Source organism: Convolutriloba macropyga, chromosome 4, assembly GCF_964194025.1.
Source record: "Convolutriloba macropyga chromosome 4, txConMacr16.3, whole genome shotgun sequence".
NCBI classification, from domain to species: domain Eukaryota; kingdom Metazoa; phylum Xenacoelomorpha; order Acoela; family Convolutidae; genus Convolutriloba; species Convolutriloba macropyga.
Window position 1 is genome coordinate 75,935,414 of NC_134471.1, and position 15,722 is coordinate 75,951,135.

The window sequence follows — 15,722 nt, forward strand, 5'->3', positions numbered from 1 at the left end:
AATTCAAAATATCAATGCACTATAGTAACTCACAAAAGGTTTCGAACGGGTCAAGGAAACGAAACCCCAAGGAAAACCCAGTTTGACTTTAATAGAGAATAAAACCCACAGAAAAATAAAGACGTACATGATAGCATTGAATTAGGGACCAAGGAAAGCATTCAGACACATGCCCTGAAAAAATTTGTTGATAGTTTGTTCGGTTGTGATTGGGGGTTTTTCTATCTAAAATCGGGAGGGTCTGTTTGTCCGATACCGCTTGAACAATGTTGGTGCGCAAAGCATACTCTATTTTGGGATGTTTCCTTCCCCTCAAGCAACTTATTTTCCCATAATCATTCTTGACCAGATTTTTTTTCAGAATAGTTGACTAGGTGCAAAATTTTCCGTTTGTGCCCTTGTGCCCCCCCCCCCCCCCAAGTACATTATGCACCCCAGTTACCGAGCACATGTCATTAGATGGTAAATTACTATGTAAAAATATAGCACGCGCGTCTGGGGGGTGCAAATATTATGCACCCACTAAGCTGGGGGGGGGGGGGGCATAAACGGGCGGAAAAGATCCGTAAAGTTTCTCTACTTTTACATTTGGTTATATACGGACTATCATAACAATCCTGGGTTGCCAAGATCGTTTTAGGAGAGTTAATTATGCTTGAGGGGTTATCCTTCAACATGTAAAATTTCGAAAATTTCGATGGTGAAAATTTTGAACATCGCAGTTTAGAAGAAATCTAGCCAATCACAGAGACAGTGTTTGCGATTCCAATACTTTTCAGTACTTTTTCATAGAACTTTTTCAAATAATTTCTTCAATTTCTTGTTTTTTGGTTTATATTAGAGCTCTGTTTGTTCTCTTTACGGTGCAGGTATACATGTCCGTTTCTGTCTCTTCAAGAATTGCTCACATTTTCTTCATCATAGCCAGGGGAAGATGTCTTTTGAAGTGAAGTGTCAAATGGTCGGATCTCGAGAATCTCCTGTCACATATCTGACAGTGGAAGGGTCTCGCGCCCGTATGTTTCCTCATGTGTCTCGTCAACTCATCCGATCTCGCAAATCTCCACCCACAAGACTCCCACGTGCACAGGTATGGCTTCTCACCTGTGTGCAGACGGACATGTGCCTTCAGGTGGGAGCTCTTTGTGTACACTTTGGTGCAGCCTAAAATGCACGAACTAGATTCTTGAAACATACTCGATTGGGGGTAGGATTGCGAGGGCTAGATGAGAGGGGGTTCAAATCCACAGTTAGAGGAGGGTGGTCAGAGCAATTAATAGTAACCATTTTAATCTTTAATCCTATATTTACCAATACTATAGATTAGGGCTAAAATGTGATCTTCTAAGGGGTATTTTTTGTATTTTTAGTAACAAACGTGATTTTAAAGGGTGATTTTAAAATGTAATTTTAGTTAAGCAATGTGACTTTTAAAGGGTAAAATTTGAAAGAAAAATGTCTATGAGTACTGGTAAATATAGGAAACAAGCTTGTAAAATTCGTTTCGCGCTTGAATCCTATATTTACTATTAATAAAGTCGGATGGGTCAGACGAAAAACCGGACAAGCGATAAATCGCATTATAAAGATCACAGGACTAAAAAAATTGGTAAAAAATTCGTTTGAGAGCAATAAAACAGGTCAATTGAAGTGAAATGAGTTTATTTATAGTCAGTTTACTTTCAAATTAAAACTTACTAAACTGAGAAACTCTGACTTTAATTAAGAACGTTGCTGCATTTAAAAGTTCTGGCCTTAATAACGGTTTTTGTGTTCTAGCTCGAGGGTGCTGTGTGAAATCAGAAGAATAAAAAATGCGGTGTTTTTCTTGACACCTGGAAAAAAACTAATAATGATGTTGTCTTAGCGCGACAGGGCAGCCAATTAGGTGAGTTAACTTTCACTAATTTTTGCGAGAAAATTAGTCAAATGTTCGGAAAAGCATATATCAACTGAGTTCGTCTTTTGTACGTGTATCTGTGACTTCATTACAAACCAATTGACAATTTTCAGCCCTTGAGTCCCATTTTTTCTGCAGGTGGAGTGAAATTGTTTTTAAATATTTAACATATGACGTAATAACCTCAGACCAGTTGTTCTCAATTAATTGTCATAGGGGTGACTTCGATTGTGGCTAACGTGAGCTTACGTTGTCTTGCTTCTTTAGCTATGACGGGTGTTAATTGTGAAGCCATGAGGTATAGTTGGAGTGCGCAAGATGGAAAAGGGAAAATGGACAAGCACGGAAATGCAGGGAAAAAGTGGGAAAGTCAGGAAACAGGAACTTGGGGATTAGGATTAGATAACAAGGGCATCGAATAGTAAATACTCTACTGTACTGTAGTTTTTCATGGGGCTTTGGTTCCTTAATTTTCTGTCCCTGAGAGAATCAAGACTTATCCAAAAACAATTAAATAAATTTCTTCTGTATACCAAAAAATCATATCAAAAATTTTTAAAACCTTTTTTTTTGAAAATTTTAAAATTCAAAAAGTAATGCAATTATGGTACACCTTCAAGAGGTCTTAGAAGCAAAAAAGTTTGAACTCTCAGAATTTTTTTAGCACAATGGAGTTTGAGCGCTGAATAGAAAACAAAGCTGGTAGATTGCAAGAAAACCGCCGCAATAGCTTCCTAGATCTGCTGTCTCAGAAAAACAGTAAAAACGGACCAAAAATTACTCTATTCATTACAGGATGACATATTACATTTTGATTCAGAATCTATATAAATAATGGCTGCCTCTATTAACTGCTCTCAAATAACTTTCATTTAGAGTGACACATATTCACTTGACCTTATAACTTAGAATTAAAGTAAAAAGAAGAATTTTAAAGTGAGGAAGTCACTTTTGAGAGTCAGGTAAATCACGTGTGACCAAAAACTTAATCACGCTAATGAACAAAAAACTCGCGCCACTAATTGTAAGAAATGACGTCAAGCACGCACTTCAGTTGAAATTGCATGAACGAATGAACAGAAAGCACATTTGAAGTGGCTGCGACGTCATATAGTCGTAACAAAAGTCTTGACGACGAAACTAAAAACTTAGCCCGAAAAATTCCGTAAGCGAATTGAAGCGTAAGAACTTCAGACAAAAACTGTAATTGCAGCTGAAGCCATTACCTTTTGTATTAAACCATAGACTCATACCCCCGTCTGATCTAAAAATTGGTGAAATTTAAACCACTGTCACCAAGAGAAACAATATGCAGCAAAAATATATGTTATTGAAATCGTGTGGTAAGTGCAAAATAATTACAATGGACAAAGCACTGATAGGTTGAAGAAAATGACAGGGCTATCAATTGCCCTCATATAATTCATGATTCTAATCTCAAAAAGATTGCGAAAGCAAACGGCAGATAATAATAACAACTATGAAACTAAGTTGAATTTTTCAAAAAATAATTCTCAAATTTAAGAATTAGAAAACTACTACAATTAGATTTATAATCAGTGCAGTGAAAACAAAAACAACATATACTTTTTCGTTGTTGTATATATGCTATACAACAAGATTTCAAACTAAAACATAGCTGGCAGATTGCCAGAAAATAGCCGCAATAGATTCGTAGATCGGCAGTCTAAAAAAACAGTAAAAAAGACAGACCAAAAAAATTCGTCTTTTCATTGAAGGCTGATCTGTTATATTTTGATTAAAAATCTGTACAAGTTGTTGCTGCCTCTATTAGCTGATCTCAAATAACCTTCATTTTGAGTGATACACACCCATTTGACCTTATCTCTTTGAATTAAAGTAAATAAAAGTCAATTTCAAAGTGATGTCATTTTTGAGAGTGAGGTAAGTCAAGTGTGACCAAAAATTTAATCACGCGCATGAACAAAAAAACTCGCTCCACTAAGAGCGAAAAATGACGTCACACATGCAATTCAGTTGAAATTGCATGAACGAATGAACAAAAATGGCTGTGAGGTCATATGGTCGTAACAAAAATCATGACGACGAAATAAAAAAACCAAGAGAAGGCCAATAATAGCCTCAGCTATCGCTGTGCGGCTATTAATAAAAATAAAATTAATCAAAGAAAAGCAAAGAATATTCAGAGGCAAAAAATTGTATAAGAACAATATTAAGGCCGGAATGAATTACAATAAAAAGTAATCAGTGAAGATTTTGAAAAAAAAGGTTCTAGTAAACTCTTACTACTGCCTTTTGTTCAATGAAATCAACTGTAAACCGAAGAAATGACAAAAATCTAGAGAAATTGAAATCATTCATTTTTTAATTACTGAAAAAATCAATCTAACCAAAATAAATCTAGGTTCCAGGACAAAACTAGAAAGATACAAAATAGAATGTTGACACAATGGAACAACTTAACAAAGACAAATTCTTGATTTTTGAAAGTTAAGAATCAAATTAATAAATCAAGAGATACGAATACATTTCATTTTTTAGCATTCGAGACATAGAAAAGACAACGAGTCAACCGAGACAAAGATTCATCCTCCTGAACAGAACAAAAAAGAAAAAACACAAATCAAACATACGAAATATTGAAACATTTTGCAAAAAATTAATCAAAAATTTTTTAAAAAGGCAATTATATTAAAAAAAATTAACTATTTTTAAATTTAACGCTAAAAATTGATTGACGTTTTAATTGAAATGGAACTAAAGCCCCTCATGTTGCGAAAAAGACTACTTCTTCTAATTAAAACCAAAATACAGACAAAAAACTGAGAAAAAATGGAAAAAAAACTACCAAAATCGGATAAGCATATGTACAATTTTATCAAACAAAATTACATTGAGGTTGAAATAGGCATCGAGTATATGAATTATCAAAGGGAAGTTGCCCTATTAACTGATTGTTGACAAAAAGACGGCTAAAATATCCAAAAATGATCAAATTAATTAAAAAAAGCCCAAAATTATTTAAAAAAATCGAGAAGTATATGCCAATTTTGACTTCAAATTCATTTATAGGCTCTGCAAAACACTGTGGTTTCAATTTCCGAGATTCACATTTAAATATAGCATCGAATAAAAATTATTTTTACAAAAAAAAAACAAAATTGCAAGCAAAACAATTGGGCCACCTAGACAAAAAAAACGGCCAAAAACCATTATCTATATGTGCCATTCAGTCAAAAACTACTTTTCAAAAAGTGATTCACTAAACGCAGCGCATGATCGAAAAATTTCTCTCGCTCAGAAAAAATTAGTTCAAAAGGCAATTTTTCTCACTTTCGCTTTTAGGTCAAAACAGCATCTGAACGAATTGTACTTCCGGTAAAAAAAAACCTAAAAAAACGATACTCCTCTTCGATTCGTAAAACCAAGAGAATGCCAATAATAGCGCGTGCTATCGCTGTGTGGCTATTAATAAAGATTTTGTGTTATGAGGATCACCACTAGACCTTCAATCAATTGCTACCCAATTCTAAAAGAGTATCTTAATCTTTTTCAATTTATAGTCCAAAAAAACCTCTTTATTAATTCTCAATTAAGAGTTCAATTAGTGGCCTTTCTCATAATGTTGTTGCGTTGGAAATCATTCACCGAAATTCAAAAAATTATATTTGCCCAAATTCAAATTTATGTAGGAAAAGTTCTGCTTGCACTATTTCCCCCCTTTAAAAAACCCTTGTTTCTCTCAAAAAGACTGGAGAATAATAGAAGCCTTGTTATCTATTCTCCGTTACCAGTTAACAAAATTGCTTCTCCGAACGGCGCGGCGCCAATTTGATTGCGATCTCTGCTTCCCTGTCGTCGGGTTCACAGCTAATCCACTAGTTTTGCGATCTTGAGATACAAAGTTGGAACATAATTTTTAGGCAGAAAATTTATGCGTTATTATGTCCCAATTGTGTCCCATTGTCTATTAACTAACCCTCGTATGTGCATTTGTGAGTTCTTCTTTTTTCCATGGCTGGGTCATTCTTCCTTGGACCTCGCTTGAATGCATTGTGACTCATCAGGTAGTCTTGGAACATTCGCATTTCTAATTCCTTTGTCCCCAAACTTGTCAAAATACCCTCGGAATCTTTCCCATTTTGCGCTGCTGTGCGGGAGTTTTTCGTTGTTTGATTTCCAACTGCTGATGTAACAGATCCTGGTGACGTCACCATATTCATTGACGTCACACACTCTGATGAGGCCATGTTGATTACGTCATTACAGTTCGGACTTGGTGGAATTGAGTTACACGGGGATGACAAAGCCGCGCTTCTTGGCGAGTTCCCATGAAACGAAGCGCCGCTCTCAAAACCTGAGTCATAACCAGAGGGAGAATTCCAACAAGTGCTTAAATTGTAAACTGGCGAGTATGTCTGGTTAATAAGCTCGTTATTGTTAGCTGCCGGGCAATTGAAATAGTTCAGCATCATAGGTGATGCGTCGTCAATGACAATGGATGTGTTACACGTGGGGTTAAAAGCTTCGAACGGTGGGTTTCCTGTCGGCTGCCCGACCCCGACCGCTGTCGTCGTTGTTGGGTTAAATCTGCTTGCATTTACAATTTGAGATTCCATAGAGTTGGGGGCAAAACCTGCCGACATACAAGGATAATATTGCCCACTGGATTCGTCAATTTGGGTTCTCTCGGTAGAGGGCTTACCATGTGACATTTTCTGCGGGTTTGGGTTGCTAGAACTCATACTGTCAAACCACTTTCGACTCATTTGAGAAAAACTGATGAGTTGGGAAATTGGGGAGGTTTTAACGGGTTCATGCTGCAAGTCTTTGTGACTCTTGTCAATTTGTGCCTCATTAATTGAGGACTTGTTTGAGTTAGTTGCAAGTTTAGCGGTTCTTGGTGGAACCTTGTCTGATTCGGAGTTAGTGTTACAAAATAGAGATCTACTATCTGATTTTTGGCTTTCGCAATTTGATTCTGAAACTACAGTACTTGGTGCTGTAACGTTTTGGTCAGTTGTTTTGGAAGTCGGGGTATGGTTACATGAACTGGTTTCGATTGAGGGAGAGTTTGGGACATTTTCTCCCTGGTCTGTTGATTTGGTGTCTGCCCGTTGTTGTTCTTGTTGACAGAAGCTGGCTGTTGCAGACGAGAAGAGACTTGGATCTAATTCGTTCAAGATTTCATCAATGTCGTCTATGTCCAGATCCTAAAGCAATATTATCTTTACAGTCTGTACGAAATATTATAGAAAACTTCATTGACCACTCAACGTTTTTTAATTCAAGTGCGATTCTTACTTTTGATTAATACGAACGAAAACGTGCGATCTTTTGAAGATGGTCTGTCTTCCGTCTACCTTTATTCGAAATGATTGATAATTTTTAGTTTTTCATATGAACCGATGATGACCCACGCACGCAAAAAAATTGACCAGGATATCCACGGGGGGGGGGGGGGGTTGCCAAATATACCCCGCCCCCCTCCCCCGTTGAAGTTCTAGTGAGATATTATTCTACTTAGCTCCCATTGTACTTATAAAGCAAAACTAAAAAAGTATTTTTTCCCATGTGTAATGCTCAATTTTCTAATTCAGTCACATTTTTCCTCTGTAAATCACCAGATTCATGATTAAGTTTTCATAGAAGTCTACTTGGGCTTAACTGCGGAAAACTGGAAAACTGCGGAAAACTGGCAAGCGTACCTGGATTTTCATTCCAACTAATCTGATCAGTTCTTCGAATTTTAGTTTTTATTATTGTATGAAAATCAAAAGAAACGGTAACAAACAATTTTACAACAATTATTGTTCATCTTGTCAATATTCAATTTGAGCTTATCATAATTAGATTGGCCATTGAAAACTGTCGGGCAGAGATTTCCATATTGGGTTTTGTAGAATTTTTAATACCACAAATCAATCATAAAAATTCCTTAGTTCTGACAAAAGTGTGACCAAAAAGAAAACATAGCTGGCAGATTGCCAGAAAATAGCCGCAATAGTTTTGTAGATCTGCCGTCTCAAAAAAACAGCAAAAAAGACAGGCCGAAAAAAATCGTCTTTTCATTGAAGGCTGATGTAATATTTTGATTAAAAATCTGTATAGGTTTTTGCTGCCTCTATTAGATGCTCTCAAATAACCTTCATTTAGAGTAACACACAACCATTTGACCTTATCTCTTTGAATTAAAGTTAATAAAAGTCAATTTCAAAGTGATGTCATTTTTGAGAGTGAGGTAAGTCAAGTGTGACCAAAAATTTAATCACGCGACTGAACAAAAAAAACTCGCTCCACTAAGAGCGAAAAATGACGTCACACATGCACTTCAGTTGAAATTGCATGAACGAATGAACAAAAAGCAGATTTGAAGTGGTTGAGACGTCGTATGGTCGTAACAAAAATCGCGACGACGAAATAAAAAAAAACCCCTATCGCTGTGTGGCTAATAATCAAAGAAGCACTAAAATCTACAACCATAAAACTGTCAGGTAAGATACTTTTGGTGCCATAAATGGTTCCAATTTTACCACAAAACTTCCAATTTGGTATATCCTCGTTACCATAAAAAGACTGTGGTACCTGCTCACTGAGAACAAAATTGAAACGGTTTATGTTAGTTGCTTCATGTTAGTTTCACAAACAACAAAAAATTTCAAGCCAAAACTTGGTAGGCTGACCTATTGTTCATGCATTCTATCAGTGTTCTCGTTATCGAAATTAAACGTTACAATGCTGTTTATTTTGGTAAGTTGCACTCATAGAGTTTTATATCATTGATTCAATTTTTTTTGAATTTTCGTTGAACAAATGCATATTCGATTGATGCTAATAAATCCAGAATCTAAAATTGGCGCAGGACTATTTTAGAATAAAGTTTGGCATAACTAAGTCAGTTTTACGTCGGAGCTGCTTGATAGCAGATCCAACAAAACATATTAAAATCTACCGTATGTTTCACATAATTTCAAGTTTTTGTTTGCATTGATGGATGTATGTTAAAAATGCAACACATTCCGGAACACCAACTATTACTGGCTGTTAAAACAAGATGCAAAAAGTGTTAAAATTAAGTTTTTCAAAAACTTTTATACAAGCTCCTATATATTCCAATGAAGCTCCTATATAAATCAAATGAATTAAACATGAAGCACTCATCTTTGATTGACAAAATCTCTCAGTACATCTTTTATTGCCAAAAATTTATAGTGATGGTGAAAAGTAGCATTCTATATTTACTCAGTGAAAAATCTTTCTTCGACTGAAATTCGTGCGATATTTAGTCAGAGTGTCTAAGAAATTTAGCTAGAGTGTCTGGAATGCGCCACGGTTCCACCACGGTAATTTAAGCCGTGTTGTTTTTACCTCGATGTCAAAAGCGTCACTAACTAACATAATAGTATACTGAATTTCAATTAAAACGTGCACATTTTAAAGTGCCGAAAGTCTGCAGTGCCAGCAGTTAAAATGTCAGAAGTTGCTACTTAGCCAGAAGTTGAATTTCGTTGACTTTCGTTATTTTAAAACGTGCGCGTTTCGTGTTTTAAGCATGGTTAAGTGACTCTGCACAGAAGTCACTTTAAAGTTCTGACTGAATATCTCGAACCGCTTTGCGGTTCTCGATAAACGCCAGAAGTTCTCAGTGACTTCAAGCAGAGTCACTTAACCATTACAAGTATACTGGCAAATCTTAATTTTACTAGGCGAAAATTAGAATTTTGAGGCTTTTTTTACTCGAACTTAAGGTCAATTTTTTAAAACAATTTTGCAAATGAATTTCAGATCAAACGCAATGCTATCTAACCAGACAACTCAATGAATATTCGATGAGTTTTATCCAAATTTCAGTAAAAAAAAGTTGTCACATGATCACAATTTATCTGCATCTTTTCTCTCTAAAGTGTTCATAAAAAGTAAAAACATAGCCATACTTGAATTAACCTAAAAAAAACCAATTTTGCGACATTTTTTTCTCTGTGAAACGTGAAGTTCATCAATTTTAGATTCCATATATAGATAGTTACCATTTCAAATATTATATGATTTTTACATGCAGGTCAGTAGGGGAACAATTTAAGAAAATTTGCCAGGTGATTTTAAGTTTTATTGATATTGCCTCAAAAATTGAACTTTTGTTTTTTTCGCATTATTAGCGAGTGCTCGATTGTTTTTGATGTTCAGTATACGTTGTCTAGCAATCTCCATGTTATCTTTACAAAAAAAGGATAGTTGTCCAAATTTTGATATATTTTCAGGGTTTTTTTCAAAATTGCGAAACGGCAATATGACGCGTTGAATTACTTGTGGTTTTTCTTCTGCTAAGTAATTTTTGACTGGGAAACTTTGACGGACTTGGGTTTTCTGACGCAACAATGAAAGGTAAATTAGCAATGCATTTTATAACAAAATCATAACATGATTATTATGTGGGAGCAGTAGTGTGAAGAATTTCTCCAAACATTAGCTGTGTTGGTAAACCCTGTCGAATATTTAGTTTTCAGGAAATATGAATAGTTTACTCAAATTTGTTTGCCGAATCGAAGAAGACATGATCACACATGATACACACAGAGTCTTTTGACAAGAAATTTTAATTCGAATTGGAAACCTAGTGGAAACCCGGATATTTTTGAGCTGTTATTTGTCTCAATGATGCAACAAACTATCTCAATTTCCCGCTTTTGACATCAAAATTAAATTAAATTTAAGTTAAATGTTAGTTATGAGAACTCTGCGTTATTTGGAGTTCTGCCTCGGGGTACGTGTTCTCAACTTTGAACCCGAGTTACTTTAGTCTTCTCGGAAATTTACACTCACATACAACTATTGACCAGAGATTAAGACGGAGAACAAAATTATACTCAACCGCAAAACTAAGTTAGCACCTCACAGTTTTACGAACTAAAAAGTTAATTTTTGACGCAATATTTCAACAACTTAAGACAAAAACTTGAAAAAATTATTTTATATCATTGACCCCCTACCTCAATGCTATGCCTTAACATTGAAACAATACGTGTTAACTTACCAGATAATCACAGTAAAAGAAAAATTGTCTCAAAATTTAATGCGTTTTCACGTTTGTTTAACTAAGATTGAATTGCATTTGTCTTAAACATTAGAGAAAGAAAAGATGTGATCAAATTGAGCTTTTATGCCAACTTTTTTTCTTGTTGAACTTAGATGGAGCTCATCAACTTTACATTGGGGTATCTGGTGAGTTACTACTGCGTATTTTCTTAGTTTCAATGTCACGGCAGACGACTAGTGTAGGGGATCTATGACATTTTCAAACTTTTTTCAGAAGTTGGAGAATCTGGTTCTGAAGGTGGTTCTAACTTACTTAATATGATCAGTATACTTGTGAGTGGGTTTGATGATTAAAAGCTTGAGATTTCAGGTGAAGCTTTGAAATTGATTAATTTTAATAATTAGTTATTCAATATCGCACATACCAAAAAACTTGAAAATCTACAATCCTCGTTTCTGAGCACCCTTTGATGCCTGTCTCCTTCGCCAGCGCTGTGACAACAAAATGCATCTCGTCCAGGTCTTATATTTGTCGCTTCTTCTTCCGATTTGCAGAAAATTTCACTTCTGGGCGATTGACGACAACTCGTGTTGTGATTGTAAGGCTGATGTTGATGATTACAAGTTTGCTGTGTGTCGAAATCATTCTGGGCGTTAACATGCGGTTGATTATTGGGTTGGTAATTACTCTGATTACAATATGAAAAGGGGTAATTGTAATATACGGGGCTACTATTATTACTACTACTATTATTATTATTACTACTACTGGTAATATTGTAAACGTTAATGTTGTTAACTTGTCCGTAATTATTTTGAGGAGAGCAATTAGGGTTTTGTACTATTGCCCAGTCCATGATAAATAAAGTCGTAATGGTATAAATTTGGAGCAACAATTTACAAACAAAAATAATAATTTAGTTTTGGTTTAGTGGGCCAAAACTTTCAGTCAAGAATTTAAGCACCAGATTGAGAAATGAAAAGCCAAGCAGCGATTCGATAGCTTTTCCTCACTTGTTTGATAATGGAATTGCTAACACGGGGAGAGAGGCTCGCGGTTTAATAAGGAACAGGAATTTTTCCAGCTAAGCTAGAGGTCCCGGGTTCCTTTGAAGTGGCGGCTAACTTTGACAATCCAAATCTTGTCCTACGCAATCTCCTCTCCCCCGACCATTACTAGTATGCCAGTTAACTTTGTTGGAAAAGTCCAGAAAACTTTCGCCTGCTTTTCCGCCGCGGGTGCCGCAATGCGCCAGAAAGAGGAACCCAATTTTAATTTGCCCGTGCGAATGTGTGTTGGGACGCTCGCGATATTTGAGGGGATATTTGCTTTCAGTTATTGTTATAACTTTTCCCTATTTTGTTATCACTAGTAAGACCACCGGGTAATGTGGCCCCTATTTCAGCTCCCCTTGACTAACTCGGCTCCGTAATTTGCTCTCTCTCTCTTTCTCTCTCGCTCTGTTTACGCTTAAGATTGTTCGCTCAAGTTGTTGTTGAGAATAAGCGAAAGTTGTGCTGTTGAAACTTGAGGCGAAACTCGTTCAACTTTGTGGCATGAAGAAAATAGAAGACTGAAAGTTTTATTGGGAAAATAAGTTGATCACGCGCTTATTTGTTGGTTATTCACGAAAGAGCGGTAACAATTTCACAAGACAACATGAAAGAACTCAGGCATATGTTAAGCATGATTTTAGTGAGAACTAATTTTAGGCGAAAGTGAGTTTGCTTCAGTTATTATACAGAGTCCCAGATAAAATTAGACGACGGAGCAGGTAAAAATTGGGGGCACAAAGTTAACTTGGCAAAAATTCCGACAGATCAAAGTGGATTAAATTGACATGGCGACTTGGGTAATTAGTGTGGATCTCAAAATATTTGGGAAAAAGTTAAAAGGCTTCACAAGTATCATTCTTGTGTCAATTGCTACTAAAATTAAGAATATGCGGGCCAGCTTCCCTCTCTATATACAACACATTCGAACTTTTCGTTTCTTGAATTATATTACCTGTGTGTTCAAGGCTACACATGCTCATTGCCCTGGAAAAAATCTGACCTGAACAATTGCTATTGCGTTTAAGAACATTGTGAATTTTTGAAGTAAAAAAAACGTATTTGATTCCGTTTTATATGGGATATTTTAAAAAATGATTTACGCAATAATTCTGAATTTAATCATGAATGTGTTCTAAAAATACTTATAAGAACTGTTTGTACTGACTTGAATATGTTTTAATGACGATCTCAAATTAGAAACAAAAATATTCAATGCTATCAGCAAATTGATGAGGTTATTTAAAAAAATCAATTAAAAAATCAATCTTTTCCCAACGTTTCATAAAATTGTACTCAATTAAACAGGGTTTTAAACAACTGCTTTTGAAGCCGGAATTGACATTCCGGGCTGAGATAGGGCGTTCGTTTGTTAAAAAAATTTGATCAGAGGGGCCATCCTCTAATATTTTTGGGGTTTTCTTGACCATGCTCATGAGCATATATCAGGTGCAGGCTATTTGTCGTTCACTTGAACAGCTGGTTTTCTGTTTCAGATATTGACATTGCTTACGAGTTCTCAATTTGGATTTTGGAAAAACTTCTAGAACTTTGATTTTAATTACTTCTGTGCAATTGATGTTTAAAAACTAATCTATGGGTCTGCACAAGACAGAAAGTTTGGTTATGGAGTTTCCCAGGCTAGCAAATTTATAAAAAATTTTAAAATTTTTTAAAAAGTTGTGCCATAAACAAATTTGTAGCCAGATCTAATAAATAGACCAACAGCGTTATTTTAATTTCGAAATAAAAATAGAGCGAAGAACTATAAATTAGGATTATCATTGAGAAAACTGGTCTGTGAGTTGACTTTGCCAAATTCTGAGAATTCTTTGAGCTTCCGTCGATCTTTGAGCCGTGGGTGCATCTATATTCGACGCTATATCGTTTTCACAGTCATTGTTGATTACAGCGACAATGACTGTGAAAACGATATAGCATCGAATATAGATGCACCCACGGCTCAAAGATAACCCTTATATAACCCTCGTGAATTTTCAAGGTTACCTCTCTCAACACTGTTTACCTTGGCCTACCTCACCCCTCGTGTAGCGTTTTGCAAATTGTGTCGGAAACGCAACGAAGATCCATTCCTTTTTTGCTGAGCTCATCATCACTGTTCAAATTTTGAGGTATTTTTTCTGTATTGTGGCATATGATGTTAATGAGGGGTCCTAAATCACATTACTGATGTTGAAAGAAAGTTCAATATCAAAGATCTATTAAATTTTGTGAATAGATTAAGTTTTTAACGGCTTCGACAACTTTTTCTCGCAAAATTCATTTGAATTTTGGAACTTTGTCTGTAATTGTTGTTGTTTTTGTAGTTGTATGACTTTTTCCGTATAATGATAAGTCCTAATGATTTTTTATGGACAGATAAACAAAACTATTTTAATATCTGAGTTGACAGGCTTTTATGGCTTTGAAAAAAAGTGTTTTCAGAAAATATAAACGTTTTTTGTATCTTTGCCTTTCTGTTCTTTTATGTCTTTTTTGCCTAGTTTCATATATAAAAGTTTTTATATCACAATAATGACTGCATGCAGCGGCAACTGATAACTTTAAAAGTGTTTTTTGAAAAGATTATGATTTTAACGGCTTCGACACTGTTTTCTCACAAAATTTAATTACCTGATTTTCTGTGGTTTTGCTCTTTATATAGTCGTATGGCATATAAAGGATTATGAAAATTCTAAGTCGCGTTCTGTGACAGACATCATAGATAAACATATAATATGATGCATTTACTAACTGTTGCTGTGATTACTTCGAGTTTAATTGTTTTCAAAAATTTAATTGTTTTCTATATCTTGCAAATTTTTCCCTGCTTGTTATCCAGTGTCAATAATGTAGGGTCACATATCTGATTGTTGCTGTTAAATAGATGCTCAATTGAACCTATATACTGTTTTTAGTGAACAAAGGATGTTTTTAACAGCTTCAAGACCGTTTTCTTGCAAATTTTAAAATTATTTTTGATTTTTTTTTGTATTTATCTTGCCTTTGTAGACTTAAAACAAACTCTGGATAATGAGAGTTCTCACTGGCAATGGTATATTTTAGAGATCTACTGGAAACTATGCAATGATTTTACATGATAGCTCATTTTTTCAGGAATTCGAAATTAATTGATTTAAAAAGGATTTTTTTTTCAACTTCGCATTTTTTGTTCTTTCTTTTTTTCTTAGTTTCATTAATGGCACGTCTCCTATAACCTTATTTGCGTGGCAAGAAGCTGCAGTTATTTTTTTTTATTTGTTGTTTTTTGAAGTCTAATGTCTCAAGATAATGACAAAACTCAATTGCTTTTTTTGGATGTATATATGAATTAGTTAATGATTTTAGTTGTTAACCAATAGTTTTGATGTCTTCGAAATTAATTGTTCTAAAAAACTTATTTGTGTTTGCAAACTTTGCCACCTTTTAGATCTGTTTTATCCACTTGCTACCTATTCTCATTAATGATGGGTCACATATCGCATTATTGACTTTGAAGGGAAGTGCAAATAAAGCCATCTAATGTTTTTGTGAATCGATTTTCGTTTTAACAGCTTGGACAACCTTTTCTCGCAACGTCAATTTTTTTCGTAACGTTAAGCTTTTTCTGTAGTATTTTTGTAGTCGTGTAGTATATTCTGGATAATGACAACTCTTAGTCGCTCCCTATGGAGGTACAAATGAATCTATTTATTAATTTTAGTTGTTAGCTAATCGTGTTCATGGGTTTGAAACTAGCGATTTTCAAAATAAA

At 35.0% G+C, this 15,722-nt stretch overlaps 1 protein-coding gene across 1 annotated transcript; it reads right to left on the reverse strand.

The window, feature by feature from the left end:
* Positions 1–545: 545 nt before the first annotated feature.
* Positions 546–12,455, reverse strand: LOC142337914 (uncharacterized). Its single transcript, XM_075387549.1, has 3 exons — positions 11,341–12,455; positions 5,862–7,095; positions 546–1,164 (listed from the first exon to the last, which is right to left on the reverse strand). The coding sequence occupies exons 1-3, from the start codon at positions 11,770–11,772 to the stop codon at positions 905–907; spliced, it is 1,926 nt and encodes a 641-aa protein (XP_075243664.1). The 5' UTR covers positions 11,773–12,455; the 3' UTR covers positions 546–904.
* Positions 12,456–15,722: the final 3,267 nt, after the last annotated feature.